This window comes from Dreissena polymorpha, chromosome 10, assembly GCF_020536995.1.
Source record: "Dreissena polymorpha isolate Duluth1 chromosome 10, UMN_Dpol_1.0, whole genome shotgun sequence".
NCBI classification, from domain to species: Eukaryota; Metazoa; Mollusca; class Bivalvia; order Myida; family Dreissenidae; genus Dreissena; species Dreissena polymorpha.
In genome coordinates, this window is record NC_068364.1 from 75,769,339 (window position 1) to 75,789,997 (window position 20,659).

Consider the following 20,659-nt stretch of genomic DNA (forward strand, 5'->3'; position numbering starts at 1 on the left):
ATGAATGAAGGATTACCGGTAGGTATAAATTGAAGAATGAACGAATAAATACATAAATAAATGAAAAAAATGAATGAAAGAGTAAATGAATGAATTAATGAATAAATATATGAATGAATAAATGCATGGTTGAATGAATGAATGAATAAATCAATCAAGCAATGTCACGTACCATGTCGAATTGTCTCGAAAGTTTCATGCATGATATAACTCGCATTGAATTTTTGCATGAACGAAAGATTCTTACACCGAATTTCAGAACGAATGAATTTCTGAATAAATGAATTAATGTTTGAATGATTGCATGAATCGTTTCGTCCTTCCGTGCGTCCATCGGTCCCAATCCTTCCATCAGCAATCCGTCAAGTCTATGGCGATATTTCATTCGTTATTTTTAAAGATGGCAGCCCCCATAAAGATTCACATTGTGTAAATTGTATGCTCGTTTGTCTGTTTGTTGTATATGTTTATTTTTATCTATGGTATTTGAAATGTTATAAGAAGATGAACGATACGACCACGTTGCTATAAAATGTATCGTCGTTGGTTATTCTTGCCCATTGTCATTTTTATAATATGATTTCGCGATACGCATTTATTATTACCATCCGGAATGGGAGTTTCCACATTTCCGAGAATCTAGTCACCGACATTACACTAAGAAAGGGCTTGCGAAACGTGGCTCTGTCGAATGACTTAATAGGCAATGCACTTTTTATAATTTGGCAGCACTATCCTCTCGTGATACACAGGTATTATTGAACTTTCAGGACATTAAAATGGGTAAAGTCAAGAGGCAAAGACAAAAGGCCCACAATGCAGCTGTGAAAGTGAAACAGGCTACATCCAAGGAGGAAATAGACATTGCAGAAGTGAAAGATACCAAGGTTCTTATGTTATGTATTCTCTATGCATTAACAAACTAGAAATTGCGCGGCAGAGGCCGACGCGTATCCCCACGCCGCATGTTTGACTCAGGGGCGCCCCAGGGTTGGTAATGGGGCCATGCATAGTTGAGATTGACCGTATTGTCATAAGAGATGTTCAGTATAAATTTGAAGTAATTCGGTGTAGAAATGAAGAAGTTAATGTAAAATAACCTAAAAAATGAGTGAAAATCTATACCCTTATTTCTCCTCCTCATCCTGCTCTCCTAACAAATCTAATAATGAAATAACTTCACTGTAGTCAATTATGTACATGTCATCCTAATTGGAATGACTTATGAGATGGCTGAACATGCTCTCTTATAGCCAATCATCTTGCTTCTGTTTTGGAAGTTATGTTTTGAGGTTAAATGGTTGACTAAATAGTAGCGTCTCAGAAATTTTCTATCGCAATCTTGTACACAACAATGAATATGTTGAATTTCATCTCTGTCTTTGATGTGCCTGTTCAAAGTCCATCTTGCTTTAAATTGTTTCTCACATTTTTCCCACTTGAACATTTTGACAGATTTTCAGTAATGAGTCTAAAATTGTAATTGAACAAAGTGAAAGTTTCAGCCCTGTTATAGATTCTTGAGGCTCTATTCCATGAGTTTCTCGTGCTTTTTATGCTTGACTGCATTCTATCTCTTTTCTCATATACAGGTGTCCCTTTGCGCCAATATCTTATAATCCCTTGTATAAACATTAGATTAATAAGCTAAACCATTTCACAGATGAGTTCACACAAACAATTGAATACATCTCTGCGCCACTACTTTGTAACTCTATGCACCGCTTTGATTTATTTTATTTTTTTATATCATTTGGCAGGTTATTTACTTACCTCCCTTTAAAGCTTATTACTTCCCTTATATTTGTTTTTTTTACCTTTGACCTTGAAGGATGACCTTGACCTTAACCTTTAGCCACTCAAAATGTGCAGCTCCATGAGATACACATGCATGCCAAATAGCAAGTTGCTATCTTCAATATTGCAAAAGTTATGGCCAATACACCATACTGGGGGCATAAAAATAAATGAAAATCTCTCACCTGGCCCCACTCAAAACCCCATAACTTTTGACCAAGGGGTCAGATCGAAATTCCGAATAGTGCAGGGTCACACATATGCTCATAGTTACCATGTGTGTAAGTTTCAAGGTTCTAGTGCTTATAGTGTAGGAGGAGATAGTGGCCAGGACGGACAGACGGACAGCGGAGATAACCACAATATCCCCACGCTTTTCAAAAAGCGTGGGGATAATAATCAAACAATATAACTAATGTGAAAAAAAAGGGAGCTCAAGCCCGGGATTGAACCCAATACCTCCAGAGTGGTAGTCAGACACTTTAACCACGTCGCTAAAGAGCTAGCCCAACAGCAAGGCTGTTGGAATTGACCTTATTTCACTACAATCCTCCCCCTCTGAATGTTTCTAGGCCCGCCCGCTGCAGCATGTCTGGCATCCGCATGGCCTTCCCAGAAACCATTAAACAGCTCAGACCCATTCCCGCATTCACAGTTCTTTTTTGCCTCGTCGCCATTAATGTGAAAATACTGAGCTCAAGCCGGGGATTGAACCCACGACCTCCAGAGTGGTAGTCCGACACTTTAACCACGTCGCTAAAGAGCTAGCCCAACAGCTAGGCTGTTTGAAGTGACCTTATTTTCCTAATGTCTGTAATTTAGTTTAAACATAAACTCAATTTAATTGCTTGAAATCTTTGAGCTATTTATGACAATTTCTAGTCCATTTCTTGTTTTTGTATAATGAATGAAAAGTCATAGTCTGAAAAAGGTGTTTTGTTGCCAAATTTGACCTTTTACCTTTCAAGTGTGACCTTAACCTATGCAGTACTAAACATACAGGTGGAACACTTGTAAAGTTGTTGTATGGCTTCAGACATTTGTGGTAACTTATTGAACAATATAATGAATGAAAGTCGGAACAAGCTTGGACTCCAACAAAAACACAAACCAGATGCAAACATGCACATCCACTTGACTATTGTTATTCCTGTATTGACCTTTCACAGAGACGACTTGACTAAAATCATGAATTTGTAAAGAATCAACAACAAAGGCCATTTTTGGGGAATGGAAAAGCCTTCTTGATGAGTGGATTCTTAATACCTAGCCACTGTTAAATTATAATTAATACATAGGCAATGTTTCATAATCATTGTTACTAAGGCATTGTTGCACAATCATTGTTACTAAGGCATTGTTACACAATCATTTTATTTTCAAAAGCATCTTCCACCTGGTCTGAGCCATGCTGAAGTCAGGGCCAGTTTGTTTGATGGGATTGACATGTCAAAGTACCACATCACTACCAAATTGCCAGACTTTGACGCCCGAAGCACACTGTCCTCCAAGTCTCTCAAGGGATTGAACTTGAAGAAGAAAGAGAAGCAGAAACTGCGACATGACTTGTGGATACAGAGTAAATAGTTCTTTTGTGTGCAAACATTCCAATTGTTTATAAGTACATGTTAAACTGCTTTTTAAAAATTTATATAAAAAAGGGCTACGGAATTGTTTTTCTGTATAATAAACTCAATAAACCAATTATTGAATATATTGGAAAAGTTTGGCATCTTTTTGGGGAAATTTTGGTAAGATTTTTGCCATTGGGAAACAGCCTGTATGAGGCTGTAATTTTAGGCCAAAAAATCCCTGTCTTTCATTACCAAAAAAACTAAATGCTTTGAAAAACAGGACCAGTAGTTTATCATTCCCACTTAAAAGTTAAGACCTTTAGGGCATGTGTCATTTCAAAAATTGATATCTCCATAGACCAGTGAGATTTCTGCAGAATATCTAGAGAACCCTTTGACCTACAATTGCTGAAGTTAGTATGTTGGCAGGTTATTTTGTCAACGTTTTGGCAAACTAGACTAATGCATGTGGGTAAGGTGTTGTTCTAGATTAGCGTGTGCAGTATGCCCAGCCTAACCAGAGACGACACTGTCCGCTTTTATTGAATCTTTCGTTTAAAAAAATCCTAAGTAGGCAAACAGTGTTGTCCCTGATAAACATGTGCCAACTGCACACCCTAATCTTGAACAGCACTTTAAGCACTTGCATTAAGCACAGTTTTCCCATAACACAATTCAATTGTCATTGTGCCCACAGAGCTAAGTGCCCTGGATGCAGCTAAAAAGAAAGCGAAAGAGAAGGCCCGCAAGGCCCAGACCCCTGTGGTAGGGGACATAGGCGCCCTCGCAGACGCCCTGCCCACCCTTGATCTACTCCTCAAGAAGTCTACAGGACCAAAGACACAGGGGTTAGTAGACTAGTAGAAAGCAGGACTTTATTTTGGCTTATCTTGAAAGTTGTTTTTTTCAACAAAGTCCAGTCCTTAAATTCCTAATTAAATAATGGATTGCCATTCATCGTCATTAAATGATGGATTGTCATTCATCGCCAATAAATTATGGAATGTCATTCATCGCCAATAAATTATGGAATGTCATTCATTGCAATTAAGTTATGGATTGTCATTCATCGCAATTAAAGAATTGATAGTCATACATCCCAATTCAATAATGGATTGTTATTGAGATGTTTGGGACAATATAGGCTCTAGATGGTTAGGCATTTTATTGATTTGTTTTAATTCAGAACATAATCTAATATCACTGGGTTATAGTGTTTTTCAGAACACGATGAATTTAATGTTTAATTCCTGGTTTAATTGGTAAAAGTAATATTCCATAAAGGTGAGAAAAAGTCCTGAGTTTACTTATTGACATTGACTGATAATTCAAAATCTTCTTTAATATGTGTGATAACATTAATAAGAATTATGAAACAGCGCATTGATAAGGAATACATGTACGTGCTTGGTGCTTGGTGCTTGGATGGAGCAAGTCAATCTTGTGAAGCATAGACATGAAAAATTACGGGCCTTAAAGTTGTGTTAGGTATTTACAAGATAGAACAAGCTTAACTAAATATTATGATACCCAGATTTATATGCATCTCATTTTGTAAATATATGATATCTTTTTATTTTATACAGGAATGATCCCAAGAAAAAGAAAGGAACCCAAAGTGAATATACCAGGAAAAAACAAATGTAAGCAGTTACGATTTATCTTACAGGGTCCAGTGCCCCAGATAATTATTTGGGAAATAGGGTTTTCACTCATTGATTGAAAAAAAATAGGGTGATTTCGTTCTTGAAATAGGGTGAAATGAGTTATAAAAATTCATACCTTAAAATCATTGCTGCTTTCCCCGTTGAATAAAAGCCAATCTTGGTCACTTCAACGTATCCATTCAGATTCATATTACTTCTATTGAAGCTGCACACTTGTATTGATTGAAAAAAATGTAAACTATTATAATAAACTTTAATAAACTGATGTTTCATAACATCTTTAAAACCTTGAAACTGTCCATAATATAACTTTAAACTTAAAAAATTGATAACACGAATGATTTGTCACTTAATGGCTCTTGCTTTCTTGGTTCAAAAAGTTTGCGATTGATTGATATTTTTGCGCATTAATCGCGGACGTCTTTCGACCTCTCTTAGACATTTTTATTTTGCATCGTTATAAAAACTGAAAGTGCAGACGCTTTACAAATTCATGCACAATGAGCTACATATTAAATCAGATTGAAGACGCATGTATGTCGTAAATAATTTGGTCAGATGCTGTAATTAACTATGAAATCTAGTCCGCAGAGCGTTTGAATTACTTTGACTGTTTTCCTGCTCCTTCATCCAGACGCTTGCTGAATAAAAGCGACGTCGCATTACGATAATAATTGCGAAGAGGATATACTGAAAATGAGCAAAGAATTATCTATTGAAGCTATCGTATCGTACGCATCGAATTTTAGGAATTTGCGTAAAAGTCAAATTGGTTGCATTTTCAATACGCATGATATTGTATTTGTTTGCATTTTTCACCAGGTTTTCCGAAGGAAAAAACTGGTTATTAGATTGGCGAATGTCGGCGGGCGGGCTGGTGGGCTGGCGGGCGGAACAAGCTTGTCCGGGCCATAACTTTGTCATTCATTGTGAGATTTTAAAATCATTTGGCACATTTGTTCACCATCATTAGACGGTGTGTCGCGCGAAAGAATTACGTCGATATCTCCAAGGTCACACTTTGAGTTCAAAAGTCAAAAATGGCCATAAATGAGCTTGTCCGGGCCATAACCATGTCATTCAATGTGAGATTTAAAAATCATTCAGCACATTTGTTCACCATCATTGAACGGTGTGTCGCACAAAAGAATTACGTCAATATCTCCAAGATCAAGGTCGCATCGACTAAAAATAGATTTATATTGAAACAAAGGAGGTTAATTTTAAATAGTCAGTTCAGTTTGACTTGTCTCACTTTTTTTTTAAATTGAAAACCTGGTTTTGTGACAATTTTGTCCCTTGTTAAGCATTTTAATAGGGTGAAAGACACAAATACGCAGCTTAGGGTCATTCCTACTTTACTAAAGATGCTTGAAAGCCAGGCATTATCAGTGTATATTTAATGAAGACTGATGGCCCATTTAGGCTTCAAGGACATAAATGAGTTACAATGCATGGTGTCTGACCGTATACATTGTGACAACCTTTGTTTACAATGACTGAATTTGTCAGAAGTCCATTATTCCTGCAGTGGCAAATTTCAAAATTACCTTGCTTAGATTGTCAGATGCATTTAAAGGCATCAACTCCAACAAAAGTAAATTTCATTTTTTATACTGAAAACTTATTTTCTTTGTTACAAATGCGTTAAATTATGTTTGTTAATGTGTGAGATCCCTTGTTGCGAATGGAATAAATTTCGAAGAAAAAAACTGGTTATAAGATAGGCGAGTCTGGGCCATAACTCTGTCGTTCATTGTCAGATTTTAAAATCATTTGGCACATTTGTTCACCATCATTAGACGGTGTGTCTCGCGAAAGAATTATGTCAATATCTCCAAGGTCAAGGTCACAATTTGAGTTTGAAGGTCAAAATGGCCATAAATGAGCTTGTCCGGGCCATAACTTTGTCGTTCATTTTCAGATTTTAAAATCATTTGGCACATTTGTTCACCATCATTAGATGGTGTGTTACGCGAAAGAATTACATCGATATCTCCAAGGCCAAGGTCACAATTTGAGTTTGAAGGTAAAAAATGGACATAAATGAGCTTGTCCGGGCCATTACTTTGTGATTCATTGTGAGATTTTAAAATCATTTGGCACATTTGTTCACCATTATTGGATGGTGTGTTGCACGAAAGAATTACGTCAATATCTCCAAGGTCAAGGTCGCCACAACTAAAAATAGAATGGTTTTGAAACAACTATGTAACTATGAACTATCAGTAACAATGCACATTTTGATTTTGAGTTGTCTCTCTTTATCAGACTTTCTTTATGCCCCCCTGCGAAGAAGAGGGGGTATATTGTTTTGCACATGTCAGTCGGTCCGTCGGTCCGTCCACCAGATGGTTTCCGGATGATAACTCAAAAATGCTTACGCCTAGGATCATGAAACTTCATAGGTACATTGATCATGACTGGTAGATGGCCCCTATTGATTTTCAGGTCACTGGGTCAAAGGTCAAGGTCACAGTGACTTGAAATAGTAAAATGGTTTCCGGATGATAACTCAAGAACGCTTAGGCCTAGGATCATGAAACTTCATAGGTACTGTTATGCCGTATAACAAAGAAAACAAAGGTTATAAAAGTTTCTGTACTTTTACTTTCAGTTTCATCATTATGTTCATTGTCATAACAAAAACATATCAAAATATCGTATAGAAACAATAATACAAATATTCGTACCTGCATCTCACGACTTTTCAAACCCTTTTTAATATTAATCTGAAGTAGTTAAAGTATCTTTTCAATTTTGATCTTTCTCCATTTAAGCTGTTTTCAAAAAGTGAAACTTGTTTATGTTTGACCCCGCTATTTATACTAAAACCGTCGTGACGTCAATGACATGTGACGACCGTTAAAGTAAAAATACCTACCAATGAACGTCATACGAAATGGCGGATTTTATTGAATGAATAGGATGCAAGCGCGAACAACAATAATAAGTTAAATTGTTGACAAATACACAAGTTTAACAATGGTATGACTTTAAATAAATTAATAAGATATTTATCTTTAATGTTACATATAAATTCTTACTTTGATTATTATAATTAATCGGAAACGAACCTTATTTAAATTACGCAATACAATAACAACTGGGTGGGGTAACGGCCTAGCAGTACATTAATCATGACTGGCAGATGACCCCTATTGATTTTCAGGTCACTAGGTCAAAGGTCAATGTCACAGTGACTTGAAATAGTAAAATGGTTTCGGGATGATAACTCAAGAATGCTTACACCTAGGATCATGAAACTTCATAGGAACATTGATCATGACTGGCAGATGACCCCTATTGATTTTCAGGTCACTAGGTCAAAGGTCAAGGTCACAGTGACTCGAAACAGTAAAATGGTTTCCTGATAATAACTCAAGAATGCTTACGTCTAGGATCATGAAACGTCATAGGAACTTTGATCATGACTGGCAGATGACCCCTATTGATTTTTAGGTCACTATGTCAAAGGTCAAGGTCACAGTTACTCGAAACAGTAAAATGGTTTCCGGATGATAACGGAAAGAATGCTTACGCCTAGGATCATGAAACTTCATAGGTACATTGATCATGACTGGCAGATGACCCGTATCAATTTTCAGGTCACTAGGTCAAAGGTCAAGGTCACAGTGACTCGAAACAGGAAAATGGTTTTCGGATGATAACTAAAGAATAATTAGGCCTAGGATCATGAAACTTCATAGGAACATTGATCATGACTGTCAGATGACCCCTATTGATTTTCAGGTCACTAGGTCAAGGTCAAAGTGACAAAAAACGTATTCACACAATGGATTCCACTACAACTGACAGCCCATATGGGGGGTATGCATGTTTTACAAACAGCCCTTGTTTTCTAATTGAAATCAAGGTCAATTTTACACAACGGGGTTAACAATACACATTTTGAATTGTCTCCCTTTATCAGACTTTTATATGTGTAGTTGATTTCATTTTAGATATTGAAGAAACATATTGTTTTGTTATTTCAGGCTCGCAGACATTTCTATTTTCCAGCAAGTATTGAAGGACCCGTCATACAGAAAGAATCCCACAGTGGCAATATCAGAACATTTATATGAGAGACAGCGGAGAGAGGAGATGGACACATAGACAGTGCATTGTGTACATAGAGATATACCTTGTGTTAAATTAAGAAATTTTGATTTTTGTTAAGTTCTTTATCGGTTAATTCACAACTTTGCGGAGTAATGATGTAATGCAATTAAACCAAGAATGCATAAATGCTTATGTTTATCATGAAAAACATGATTTAATAATAATAAAAAAAAATGTAGTGTTTTGAGCTCGGCTGTTTTTGGAGAAAACCCGAGGTATTGTCATTGCGAGCTCGTTGTCCACCATCCGCCGTAGGTAGATGCACCTTGATGAGTTCTACACGCCACACCCATTTTTGGGTCACTAGGTCAAAGGTCAAGGTCACTGTGACCTCTAATATAAAACTTTAACAAAGGCTCTAAAGTCAAAGTGCTTCCACCTAAAACTTTGAAACTTCATAGATGCACCTTGATGAGTTCTACACGCCACACCCATTTTTGGGTCACTTGGTCAAAGGTCAAGGTCACTGTGACCTCTATTATAAAACTTTAACATATGCTCTAAAATCAAAGTGCTTCCACCTACAACATTGAAACTTCATATGTAGATGCACCTTGATGAGTTCTACATGTCACATCCATTTTTGGGTCACTAGGTCAAAGGTCAAGGTCACTGTGACCTAACAAAAAAAGCAACTGATATTCAGAAAATTATTTGTACATGTTGAATTAAATATGCCTTGAAATTGATATATTGATTTTGCGGTATAAATTAATAAATGTTTAAAGATGGGATTACCTCAGTTTATATCAACGCTCAGTGATTGTTAGTGTAATAAAGAAACTCAGTTTTAATTTGTGATCTTTTTAGCCAATAATTCATAGAGTTTTTATACTCCCCCAACATTTTTGGGGGGAGCATATAGTCGCCGCTTCGTCTGTCCGTGTGCCCGTCCGTCCGTGCACAATATTTGTCCGTGCTATTTCTCAGAAATTAATGACTGGATTTCAATGACACTTTATGGGAAGCTTCACTACCAACAGGAGATGTGCATAGTATCTGCCGGTTCTGGTCGGATGATTTTTCAGAGAGTTATGGCCCTTTGAAATTTTCTATAAACTGTACATATAGTTCAATTCTTGTCCCCCCAACTACTGACTGGAATTCAATGAAGCTTAATGGGAAGCTTAACTACCTTGAGGAGATGCGCATGTTATTTGTGGGTTCTGGTTAGATTACTTATAAAGAGAGTTATGGCCCTTTGAAATTTTTAAGTTGCTAAACCATCCATCGTATTATTTTGTCCAAAGTTATGCCCCTGAAGACGTTTCCTTTTATCTGAAAATATACAGTGCAATATTGCGACAAAAAAAATTGGGGGAGCATCACCCATCTCTGACGGTTTCTTGTTGAAATTAAAATTGTGGGAAACCAACCTTTCAGTACGACTGCCAGGTGTTTTGAAGTTTACATGGTCATTTGGTGCCGGAGTCAGCACTATTATAGGAGCTTGAGAATATCTTCTTTAAGAACCAAATAAACTGACAAATTAAAGACTTGCTAAACTAGGTACTAATATATAATAATAGCTGCAATGTACATACAAGATTTATTTGTGAAACACTATGTCCCCCCCCCATATATTTGACCTTGAACGGCTTGAAGGATGACTTTGACCTTTCACCACTCAAAATGTGCAGCCCTATGAGATAAACATGCATGTTAAATATCAAGTTGCTATCTTCAATATTGCAAAAGTTATGGCCAATGTTAAAGTTTGTCGCAAACAAACCAACACACAGGCAGGGCAAACAATATGTCCCCAAGTATTTTCAATTGTGAGGGTGTGACCAGAGTACAAAAATGTACCAAGATGAACCCCCACCTGTCTTGTATGGTTACTTGAAACCAATTGTGGAGGGGGGACCAGAGTACCAAGATGAACCCCCACCTGTCCAGTATGGTGACTTGCAACAAATTGTGGAGGTGGGACCAGAGTACCAAGATAAACCCCCACCTGTCCGGCATGGTGACTGGCAACCAATTGTGGAGGGGGGACCAGAGTACCAAGATGAACCCCCACCTGTCCGGTATGGTGACTTGCAACCAATTGTGGAGGGGGAATCTGAGTACCAAGATGAACCCCCACCTGTCTGGTATGGTGACTTGCAACCAATTGTGGAGGGGCGACCAGAGTACCAAGATGAACCCCCACCTGTCCGGTATGGTGACTTGCAACCAATTGTGGAGGTGGGACCAGAGTACCAAGATGAACCTCCACCTGTCCGGTATGGTGACTTGCAATCAATTGTGGAGGTGGGACCAGAGTACCAAGATGAACCCCCACCTGTCCGGTATGGTGACTTGCAACCAATTGTGGAGGTGGGACCAGAGTACTAAGATGAACCCCCACCTGTCCGGTATGGTGACTTGCAACCAATTGTGGAGGGGGGACCAGAGTACCAAGATAAACCCCCACCTGTCCGGTATGGTGACTTGCAAACAATTGTGGAGGGGGTGACCTGAGTACCAAGATGAACCCCCACCTGTCGGACATGGTGACTTGCAAGCAATTGTGGAGGGGGGACCAGAGTACCAAGATGATTCCCCACCTGTCCGGTATGGTGACTTGCAATCAATTGTGGAGGGGGGACCTGAGTACCAAGATGAACCCCCACCTGTCTGGTATGGTGACTAGCAACCAATTGTGGAGGGGGGACCAGAGTACCAAGATGAACCCCCACCTGTCCGGTATGGTGACTTGCAACCAATTGTGGAGGGGGACCTGAGTACCAAGATCAACCCCCACCTGTCCGGTATGGTGACTTGCAACCAATTGTTGAGGTGGGACCAGAGTACCAAGATGATTTCCCACCTGTCCGGTATGGTGACTTGCAACCAATTGTGGAGGGGGGACCCGAGTACCAAGATGAACCCCCACCTGTCCAGTATGGTGACTTGCAACCAATTGTGGAGGTAGGACCAGAGTACCAAGATGAACCCCCACCTGTCCAGTATAGTGACGTGCCACCAATTGTGGAGGGGGTGACTTGAGTACCAAGATGAACCCCCACCTGTCGGGCATGGCAACTTGCAACCAATTGTAGAGGGGGGACCAGAGTACCAAGATGATTCCCCACCTGTCCGGTATGGTGACTTGCAACCAATTGTGGAGGGGGTGACCTGAGTACCAAGATGAACCCCCACCTGTCTGGTATGGTGACTTGCAACCAATTGTGGAGGGGGGACCTGAGTACCAAGATGAACCCCCACCTGTCCGGTATTGTGACTTGCAACCAACTGTGGAGGGGGAGACCAGAGTACCAAGATGAACCCCCACCTGTCCGGTATGGTGACTTGCAACCAATTGTGGAGGGGGACCTTAGCACCAAGATGAAACCCCTACCGTCCGGTATGGTGACTTTCAACCAATTGTGGAGGGGGGACCTGAGTACCAAGATGAACCTTCACCTGTCCGGTATGATGACTTGCAACAAATTGTGGAGGTGGACCAGAGTACCAAGATGAACCCCCACCTGTCCGGTATGGTGACTTGCAACCAATTGTGGAGGGGGTGACCTGAGTACCAAGATGAACCCCCACCTGTCCGGTATGGTGACTTGCAACCAATTGTTCAGGGGGTGACCTGAGTACCAAGATGAACCCCACCTGTTCCGTATGGTGACTTGCAACCAATTGTGGAGGGGGTGACCTGAGTACCAAGATGAACCCCCACCTGTTTAGTATGGCAACTTGCAACCAATTGTAGAGGGGGGACCAGAGTACCAAGATGAACCCCCACCTGTCCGGTATGGTGACTTGCAACCAATTGTGGAGGGGGTGACCTGAGTACCAAGATGAACCCCCACCTGTCTGGTATGGTGACTTGCAACCAATTGTGGAGGGGGGACCTGAGTACCAAGATGAACCCCCACCTGTCAGGTATGGTGACTTGCAACCAATTGTGGAGGGGGGGACCAGAGTACCAAGATGAACCCCCACCTGTCCAGTATGGTGACTTGCAACCAATTGTGGTGGGGGGACCAGAGTACCAAGATGAACCCCCACCTGTCCGGTATGGTGACTTGGAACCAATTGTGGAGGGGGACCTAAGCACCAAGATGAACCCCCACTCGTCCGGTATGGTGACTTGCAACCAATTGTGGAGGGGGGACCTAAGTACAAAGATGAACCCCCACCTGTCAGGTATTGCGACTTGCAACCAATTGTGGAGGGGGACCAGAGTACCAAGATGAACCCCCACCTGTCCGCTGTCCGGTATGGTGACTTGCAACCAATTGTGGAGGGGGGACCAGAGTACCAAGATGAACCCCCACCTGTCTGGTATGGTGACTTGCAACCAATTGTGGAGGTGGGACCAGAGTACCAAGATGAACCCCCACCTGTCCGGTATGGTGACTTGCAACCAATTGTGGAGGGGGGACCAGAGTACCAAGATGAACCCCCACTTGTCTGGTATGGTGACTTGCAACCAATTGTGGAGTGGGTACCAGAGTACCAAGATGAACTCCCACCTGTCCGGTATGGTGACTTGCAACCAATTGTGGAGGGGGTGACCTAAGTACCAAGATGAACCCCCACCTGTCCGGTATGGTGACTTGCAACCAATTGTGGAGGGGGGACCAGAGTACCAAGATGAACCCCCACCTGTCCAGTATGGTGACTTGCAACAAATTGTGGAGGTGGGGCAAGAGTACCAAGATAAACCCCCACCTGTCAGGCATGGTGACTGGCAACCAATTGTGGAGGTGGGACCAGAGTACCAAGATGAACCCCCACCTGTCCTGTATGGTGACTTGCAACCAATTGTGGAGGGGGTGACCTGAGTACCAAGATGAACCCCAACCTGTCCGGTATGGTGACTTGCAACCAATTGTAGAGGGGGGACCAGAGTACCAAGATAAACCCCCACCTGTCCGGTATGGTGACTTGCAACCAATTGTGGAGGGGGGACCAGAGTACCAAGATGAACCCCCACCTGTCCGGTATAGTGACTTGCAACCAATTTTGGAGGGGGGACCTGAGTACCAAGATGAACCCCCACCTGTCCAGTATGGTGACTTGCAACCAATTGTGGAGGTGAGACCAGACTACCAAGATGATTCCCCACCTGTCCGGCATGGTGACTTGCAACCAATTGTTGAGGTGGGACCAGAGTACCAAGATGAACCCCCACCTGTCTGGTATGGTGACTTGCAACCAATTGTGGAGGTGGGACCAGAGTACCAAGATGAACCCCCACACGTCCCGTATGGTGACTTGCAACCAATTGTGGAGGGGGGACCAGAGTACCAAGATGAACCCCCACCTGTCCGGTATGGTGACTTGCAACCAATTGTGGAGGGGGGAACCAGAGTACCAAGATGATCCCCCACCTGTACGGTTTGGTGACTTGCAACCAATTGTGGAGGGGGAACCAGAGTACCAAGATGATTCCCCACCTGTCCGGTATTGTGACTTGCAACCAATTGTGGAGGGGGGACCAGAGTACTAAGATGAACCCCCACCCGTCCAGTATGGTGACTTGCAACCAATTGTGGAGGGGGACCTTAGCACCAAGATGAACCCCCACCCGTCCGGTATGATGACTTGCAACCAAGTGTGGAGGGGGACCTTAGCACCAAGATGAACCCCCACCCGTCCGGTATGGTGACTTGCAACCAATTGTGGAGGGGGACCTAAGCACCAAGATGAATCCCCACCCGTCGGGTATGGTGACTTGCAACCAATTGTAGAGGGGGACCTTAGTACCAAGATGAACCCCCACCTATCTGGTATGGTGACTCGCGACCAAACCCTGATGCACACACTGTGTGTCTTGAAGCGAGGAAGAAATAAAGAAAGGCATCAGAATACAAATATATGTGACCTTTCATTCAGACATATGGAAACAAACAAGTGGCAAATTACATACGTATTAATTTATTGCCGATAAAGATTACAATAAGACAGCTAGTTATGTGGGTACTATTCTAGTCAGATCTATTAGTAACATAACTACAGGAACAGTCACCATAATATAACTAACATAACAATACTATATATAGCATGGAATTAGTTAACACACACAGGTGTATTAATTGAAGTTAATTATACTGAAAGGAATAACATTTGTTAAAGAGATTTGTTCATAGTTTGGAAGTCAGAAATAATAGAATCATTAATGGATAATAATCATTGAAATCAGAACAAAAATGAAGCATTTATAACACCTCAATAATTTGGAGAATCAGTGAAGTACGAACAAAACATATAATTTGTAAACCAGTACCTTTAAGAATGCGTTTTTTAAGCCTTTTACATCAACAATAATGTTCTTCATGTAAATATTGTTATAAATAGTTTTTTGTGTGTGTTTGATTTTAAAGTATAATGATTAAATATTTCACCTTAAATGTAATTTAAGAAGTTACATAAACCAAATACATAAATAAATTAGTACAACTATATTTTAACAATGTGTGCTTGTGTTATGATTGTACAACATAACTTTTTCTGAATTTTATTGAAACACATGGCTAAAAATTACTTTTTTAGTACACATTAAATTTGGAGAATGATTATTATAAAATAAAAACTACTTAGAAACAAGTTACTTGTTTAACCCTTTCCCCCGTAAGAAGCAAAGTGAAAATCCAGAACAGCCTGTGAGTAACTAGCAGTCTGTTCAGGTTTTATTCTGTTTGCTTCTCATCAGTATCTTAGGGTTGGAATTGATGTCTTTAAAACTTAAATGTAGTAAGAGGTCTTTAATTAAATGTAACTTTCTATGGGACTACAAATCCGTAAAAATACGTTTCTAAGGGGTAAAGCGTTAAATGACCACTGACAAAAATGACATCAATGTATGCTTTTTTGCCATTTAAATCATAAAAATGATATGTGTCGCGTTCTGAGAAAACTGGGCAAAATGCAATTGCGTAAAGTGTTGTCCCAGATTAGCCTGTGCGGACTGCACAGGCTAATCTGGGATGACACTTTACGCACATGCATTATGCCCAGTTTTCTCAGAACACGACTCATATCAATTACTACAGTAGCATGCATTCTTGATTACTTACAAACAGTACAACATAACCTTGAATAACAAGATATTTTACTTTAATTTCATTTCAATGGTTTCGCTTATATACAATATGAATGTAACTGAGTAACTAAGATTTTATAATACTTGACAATTGTGATTTTACTTTCTAACTATCTTGGTGCTCGATCTATCAGGATAAGAAGTGTGATAGTAGGTAACAAAATACTTGCACAAACAGTACCTGAAACATATCTTATTTTATATTGCACTTAATTTTACCCAAATAACCAACTGACTTCATGTGTGTTTCATAGTTGGTCTTCATCCTTCAGTATTTATTTTATATTAAAGACAAAATGACATTAACAACAATCCTAAAACTTATTTACATGTTGCACTAATTATTTTTTATAATCTGTTGTTGTTTTTTCCCCTAAAACAGTAAATGATATAATAATAATTATAATAATAATACAAATGATTAAAGAAGAAGCTTCATAAAATCTTGATCAACATTAATTTACATAGACAGAATGCTCTATTTAGAATGCATGTACACAGATGGGTGCTTTATTGCGTGATACGTAATTAAGTGATACATGTTTATGTACAGATAGTGTGTGTATAATTTAAACTCTGAACATTCAAATAACATTGAGCAAGTCAACTTAACAGAGTAACATCATGTAATATTGTTCATATTGTTTAATGACTTGATGTTTTTGAGAATGTAACTTTTACAGAATTTACAATTCTTATAAATGCACAACATTGGATATAATAATGGTTGATACACAATCGCAAATACGACATACTATAAATTACTCTATAATTATAAACAATTTTGCCATTAATAACACATTTTAAGCTTTAAGTATATAACTCATATATACCCTTTATAGTTAAGTATTTTCAAACGTATCCATGCCAACAGTTAATTGTCTTATTTAGGTATTTGATGTGCAACAAACTTTCTTACACAAATGACCCACATAATGTAACGAGAGCGCCGATGGCGTTAAAAGCATAGGTGCAAGATACAGGGAAGAATGGCGTCACGTGGTATAATGTAGTTCGATATCGCCATCCGCGAATTTCTCAAATCAATAATTTCAAACAATTACCGACTATTTAAATAGATAATCTTTCCATTTACATCAGTGTTTGAAACGCTTATGAAAAATAATTACCCAAGCCTTTCAAAATTTAAGCACGGACAGATCTGTATCTTTTCACAAATGAAAATAGACGCTACCCTATACGTCTGCGTCAAGAATTTGTCGTAAAACTTGTGGTAAGCGTTAGATGCAGACGTGCACAACAGATTGAGTTCTGAATACAGATTTCTGAATGCAGATTTTTAAAGAAACTCCTCAAAGCAGTTACTTCCCTTGCTTCGCCCGGTCAGTAACTTCTAGTATAAGGGAGGCCACTGCGTAGGAGATTGAGATTTATAGTGCAGATAGAATTGTTTTACGAACGAAATTTGTTTTAGGTTATAAGAAGATTTTTTGACATAAAACGGTCTTAGAAAAATTCACTAAAAACGGTGTCAGCAATATTCTTGGAAGAAAACGTTAGAAAAACGTTTCCAAATTTTTTTTGTAAGAATGACCATATACTAAATTAAATAGATATTTCGTCTGATTTTTGATCAGGTAAGGCTTCATAATGGGTAACCATTCGATGTGGATTTTTGAAATGTGGTATATACCATAAGCATAGGTGCGTAAACGCACCTATGCTAAAAATGGGTCTTATGCCATTTACCGCCAGCATAACTCCAGACCAGTCTGCAAATCAGCCATTTTCCAGGAATGCCATTTGCGCAGGATGCAGATAAAATACAATTACATGTACAGACAAATTGATTTGACAATGGAAAATATCATTATTTTTACTTTTTGGAATGTTAACTGATGATCATTTCATCAACAATTAATCGTGTTTCAGAATGGGTATTGTACAGTTCACACTTATACATTTGAACATAAATAGCCTGTTCTGGAATGTATATTAATTTAATATTCCACCCTTTACGTACTCTAGTTTATACTTTCATGCATACTGATTTGCTATGTACAATAAACATACAAAAGCTATAGCACATTGACTGGGAAGTAAGAATTCTCACATATAAAACTATATAACCAAAACCCTATACATTTTAATAAATTATTTATACCTGTTTAGGTTAAATGTTTAAAAGTTAATATTTCCCGATTCCCTCTTAGTAAATTTCATCAACACATGTCTATCTTGTACTTTCAGTTTGTTTGCATTTACTGCTTTTCCATAAAATCTATATTTTGTCCAGCATATTACACATCATTTTAAATATAACAATACGATTTGTTCATTAACACAAAATATGTTAAATGCTTCAAACAAATAGCATTTGAATGGCAATTGCAATATTTCATTTCAAATGGTTGCAAAAACTGCAATCTTAAATTAGCCTCCTGTATTTATTTACATGAATACACAACCCACATGAATAAATAATTAATGTCCAATACTATTTGCAACGGAACCATAATTATTAACATGATTATTTGTCAATCATAATTTGATACAGCAATCTTTGATACATAACATTATGTAACCACACCATTATTGTTTGCTTCAAACAATAATTTATGCTTTCTTGGGTACAAGAACCTGTTTGATATTTACATCAAAATTCAACAAATATTAGGAACTTACAAATGTGAATGATAAAATTTTCCAATAATACTGTTTCAATGCAGAAAATGTTATAATAAAATTTGTTTGAAAGCAGTGCATTTATAGCAATTTAGAAAACTTGCAAGTGAAGTGGACAATGGAAGACTGACAACAAACAATAAAACCACCTTATTTTTAAATGCAGGTTAGAAAAGATAACTGAACAAAACAATAATTAGGTAGATCAGATAATTGCAAGTCATATGCTGTGCTTATAACCAAAAATTTATGTGATTCTTTTGCTTTTTCAAATAAAGGGATAAAATTTTCTCCAATTTTTCCTATGTCTATGAAAGTAAAAACTTCTATAAAATTGAGCTTATTTGCTTAGATTCCTGGGCAAGGATTCAAGAACAAGGTGGACATGCTACATACAACAATTTTCACTGAGAGCAGATTTAAGACTCTGATTGTTTGACAAAGATGTCAGAAATTGCCAAATAACTCAACATTATAGGACAGAAAGAGTCTTATAAACATATTAACATTGTGTAAATTGGCAGCGTAATCCAACAATGTAAACTATGATTCCATTACTTGAAATAGAATTCAAACAGAATTTTAACAATATTGAAAGCACTTTTCACAAAACATTTTGTCCAAATTGTTTTATTTAGGTGTAATATATTTTTTAGCCTTTAAAACGTCAATGAGTTTCAGTGAATTTCTCTGATCATAACAGGGGAATGTAATGTAATATTATATTTTCAATACAAAGACAATTCTTAGTAAGTCTTAAAATATATATACTATAACATTAAAACATAGTTACTGTTAGAAAACATAAATCAATGAGACAAACTTGATATCATGTATACATAATCTTATCAAATAATCAAATAACCAAACTTAACATATTCACATATATATCCCGTATAAAAATGCACACATACATGTTTGCTATAAAAAAGCTCATAAATAACAACAATTGGTTGCTAGGGAGAGACTGGTTGCTATGGTTGCTCAGAAGAGTTTGGCTGCCTTCTTCAAGGCTTGTTGCTTCCACACAGGCTTGGTTAAGAACTCTGAGTAGGTCATACTGAACGTGGCCTTGAACTCCTCTGGGCTGAGGTACATCTGCAATTTCCATGACAATTTATTTGCAGAGGTCCAGATAAGATGCGTATTTCGGAAAATACTCATGGAAAATTTTCAAATCGCATGAATTATACTTTTGATGAGTGCAAAAATCATCATAAAAATTGGCATAAGCATTTTGTGCAATTATCAGTTGGACCAACAGTGCCCCAATTCGGATTTTTTGATCAGCCATTTCAAAATGCATGTTTATGTAAACAAGAGTAGTTGTTCTATATAATTAATACATGTTTTCTGCAATCATGTATAAATTTTTTATAAAATACAAAATCAAAGACTTTTGAGGGAGTATTTTAAATACTCCCACAAAAGTCTTTGATTTTGTATTTTCCTCATCAGCTAAAAAAGTCATGAGTGAAATACTCTTTATCTTAAAAAAATATCTGGAGCTCTGTTTAATTGAATGCGGTAATTGTAAAAACCAGGTCGAACAAACTTTTTCCGATTATTTTTTCAATTTACTGTTAATTTTTCATTATGTGTGTGACATAATTTTTCGTTGATTTCATTTGTTGACTAATCCATGACTTGAACACAAACACACTTGGACATGACCAACAACAACATTTTTCTTTTTAAAAAAAAAACAGAAATCAAAGAATTTAAACAACCATGAAAAGTCATTTTTTTGAAAAACCACAAGATTTCATGCCTAAAAATATAAATAATTTTACAGATTGTGA

General features: G+C 38.2%; 4 protein-coding genes and 1 long non-coding RNA gene across 7 annotated transcripts in view; 3 read left to right on the forward strand and 2 right to left on the reverse strand.

The window, feature by feature from the left end:
• The first annotated feature begins 321 nt into the window (after positions 1–321).
• LOC127848304 (ribosome biogenesis protein SLX9 homolog) lies at positions 322–9,895 on the forward strand. The gene is made up of 6 exons (XM_052380684.1): positions 322–436; positions 771–887; positions 3,184–3,376; positions 4,069–4,219; positions 4,958–5,014; positions 9,037–9,895. Exons 2-6 carry the CDS (start codon positions 780–782, stop codon positions 9,155–9,157), a joined length of 630 nt encoding a protein of 209 aa, XP_052236644.1. The 5' UTR covers positions 322–436; positions 771–779; the 3' UTR covers positions 9,158–9,895.
• On the reverse strand, positions 9,375–10,047 carry LOC127848309 (uncharacterized). Its single transcript, XR_008034449.1, has 2 exons — positions 9,685–10,047; positions 9,375–9,542 (listed from the first exon to the last, which is right to left on the reverse strand). It is a non-coding gene; the product is annotated as an uncharacterized LOC127848309 (long non-coding RNA).
• Positions 10,048–10,966: 919 nt separating this feature from the next.
• On the forward strand, positions 10,967–11,503 carry LOC127849248 (protein TsetseEP-like). Its single transcript, XM_052381968.1, has one exon. The coding sequence runs from the start codon at positions 10,967–10,969 to the stop codon at positions 11,501–11,503; it is 537 nt and encodes a 178-aa protein (XP_052237928.1).
• A 1,852-nt stretch (positions 11,504–13,355) lies between these two features.
• On the forward strand, positions 13,356–14,491 carry LOC127849250 (uncharacterized). The gene is made up of 3 exons (XM_052381969.1): positions 13,356–13,676; positions 13,780–13,915; positions 14,004–14,491. The coding sequence occupies exons 1-3, from the start codon at positions 13,356–13,358 to the stop codon at positions 14,489–14,491; spliced, it is 945 nt and encodes a 314-aa protein (XP_052237929.1).
• Positions 14,492–15,030: 539 nt separating this feature from the next.
• The window catches only part of LOC127848300 (advillin-like), a 150,033-nt gene continuing 144,404 nt past the window's right edge, over positions 15,031–20,659 (reverse strand). For all 3 annotated transcript variants that reach the window (XM_052380677.1, XM_052380678.1, XM_052380679.1), the window contains one exon: positions 15,031–19,955. In XM_052380677.1, the coding sequence (XP_052236637.1) occupies positions 19,842–19,955 (114 nt within the window). In that variant the 3' untranslated portion in view covers positions 15,031–19,841. The remainder of the gene's footprint in view (positions 19,956–20,659) is intronic.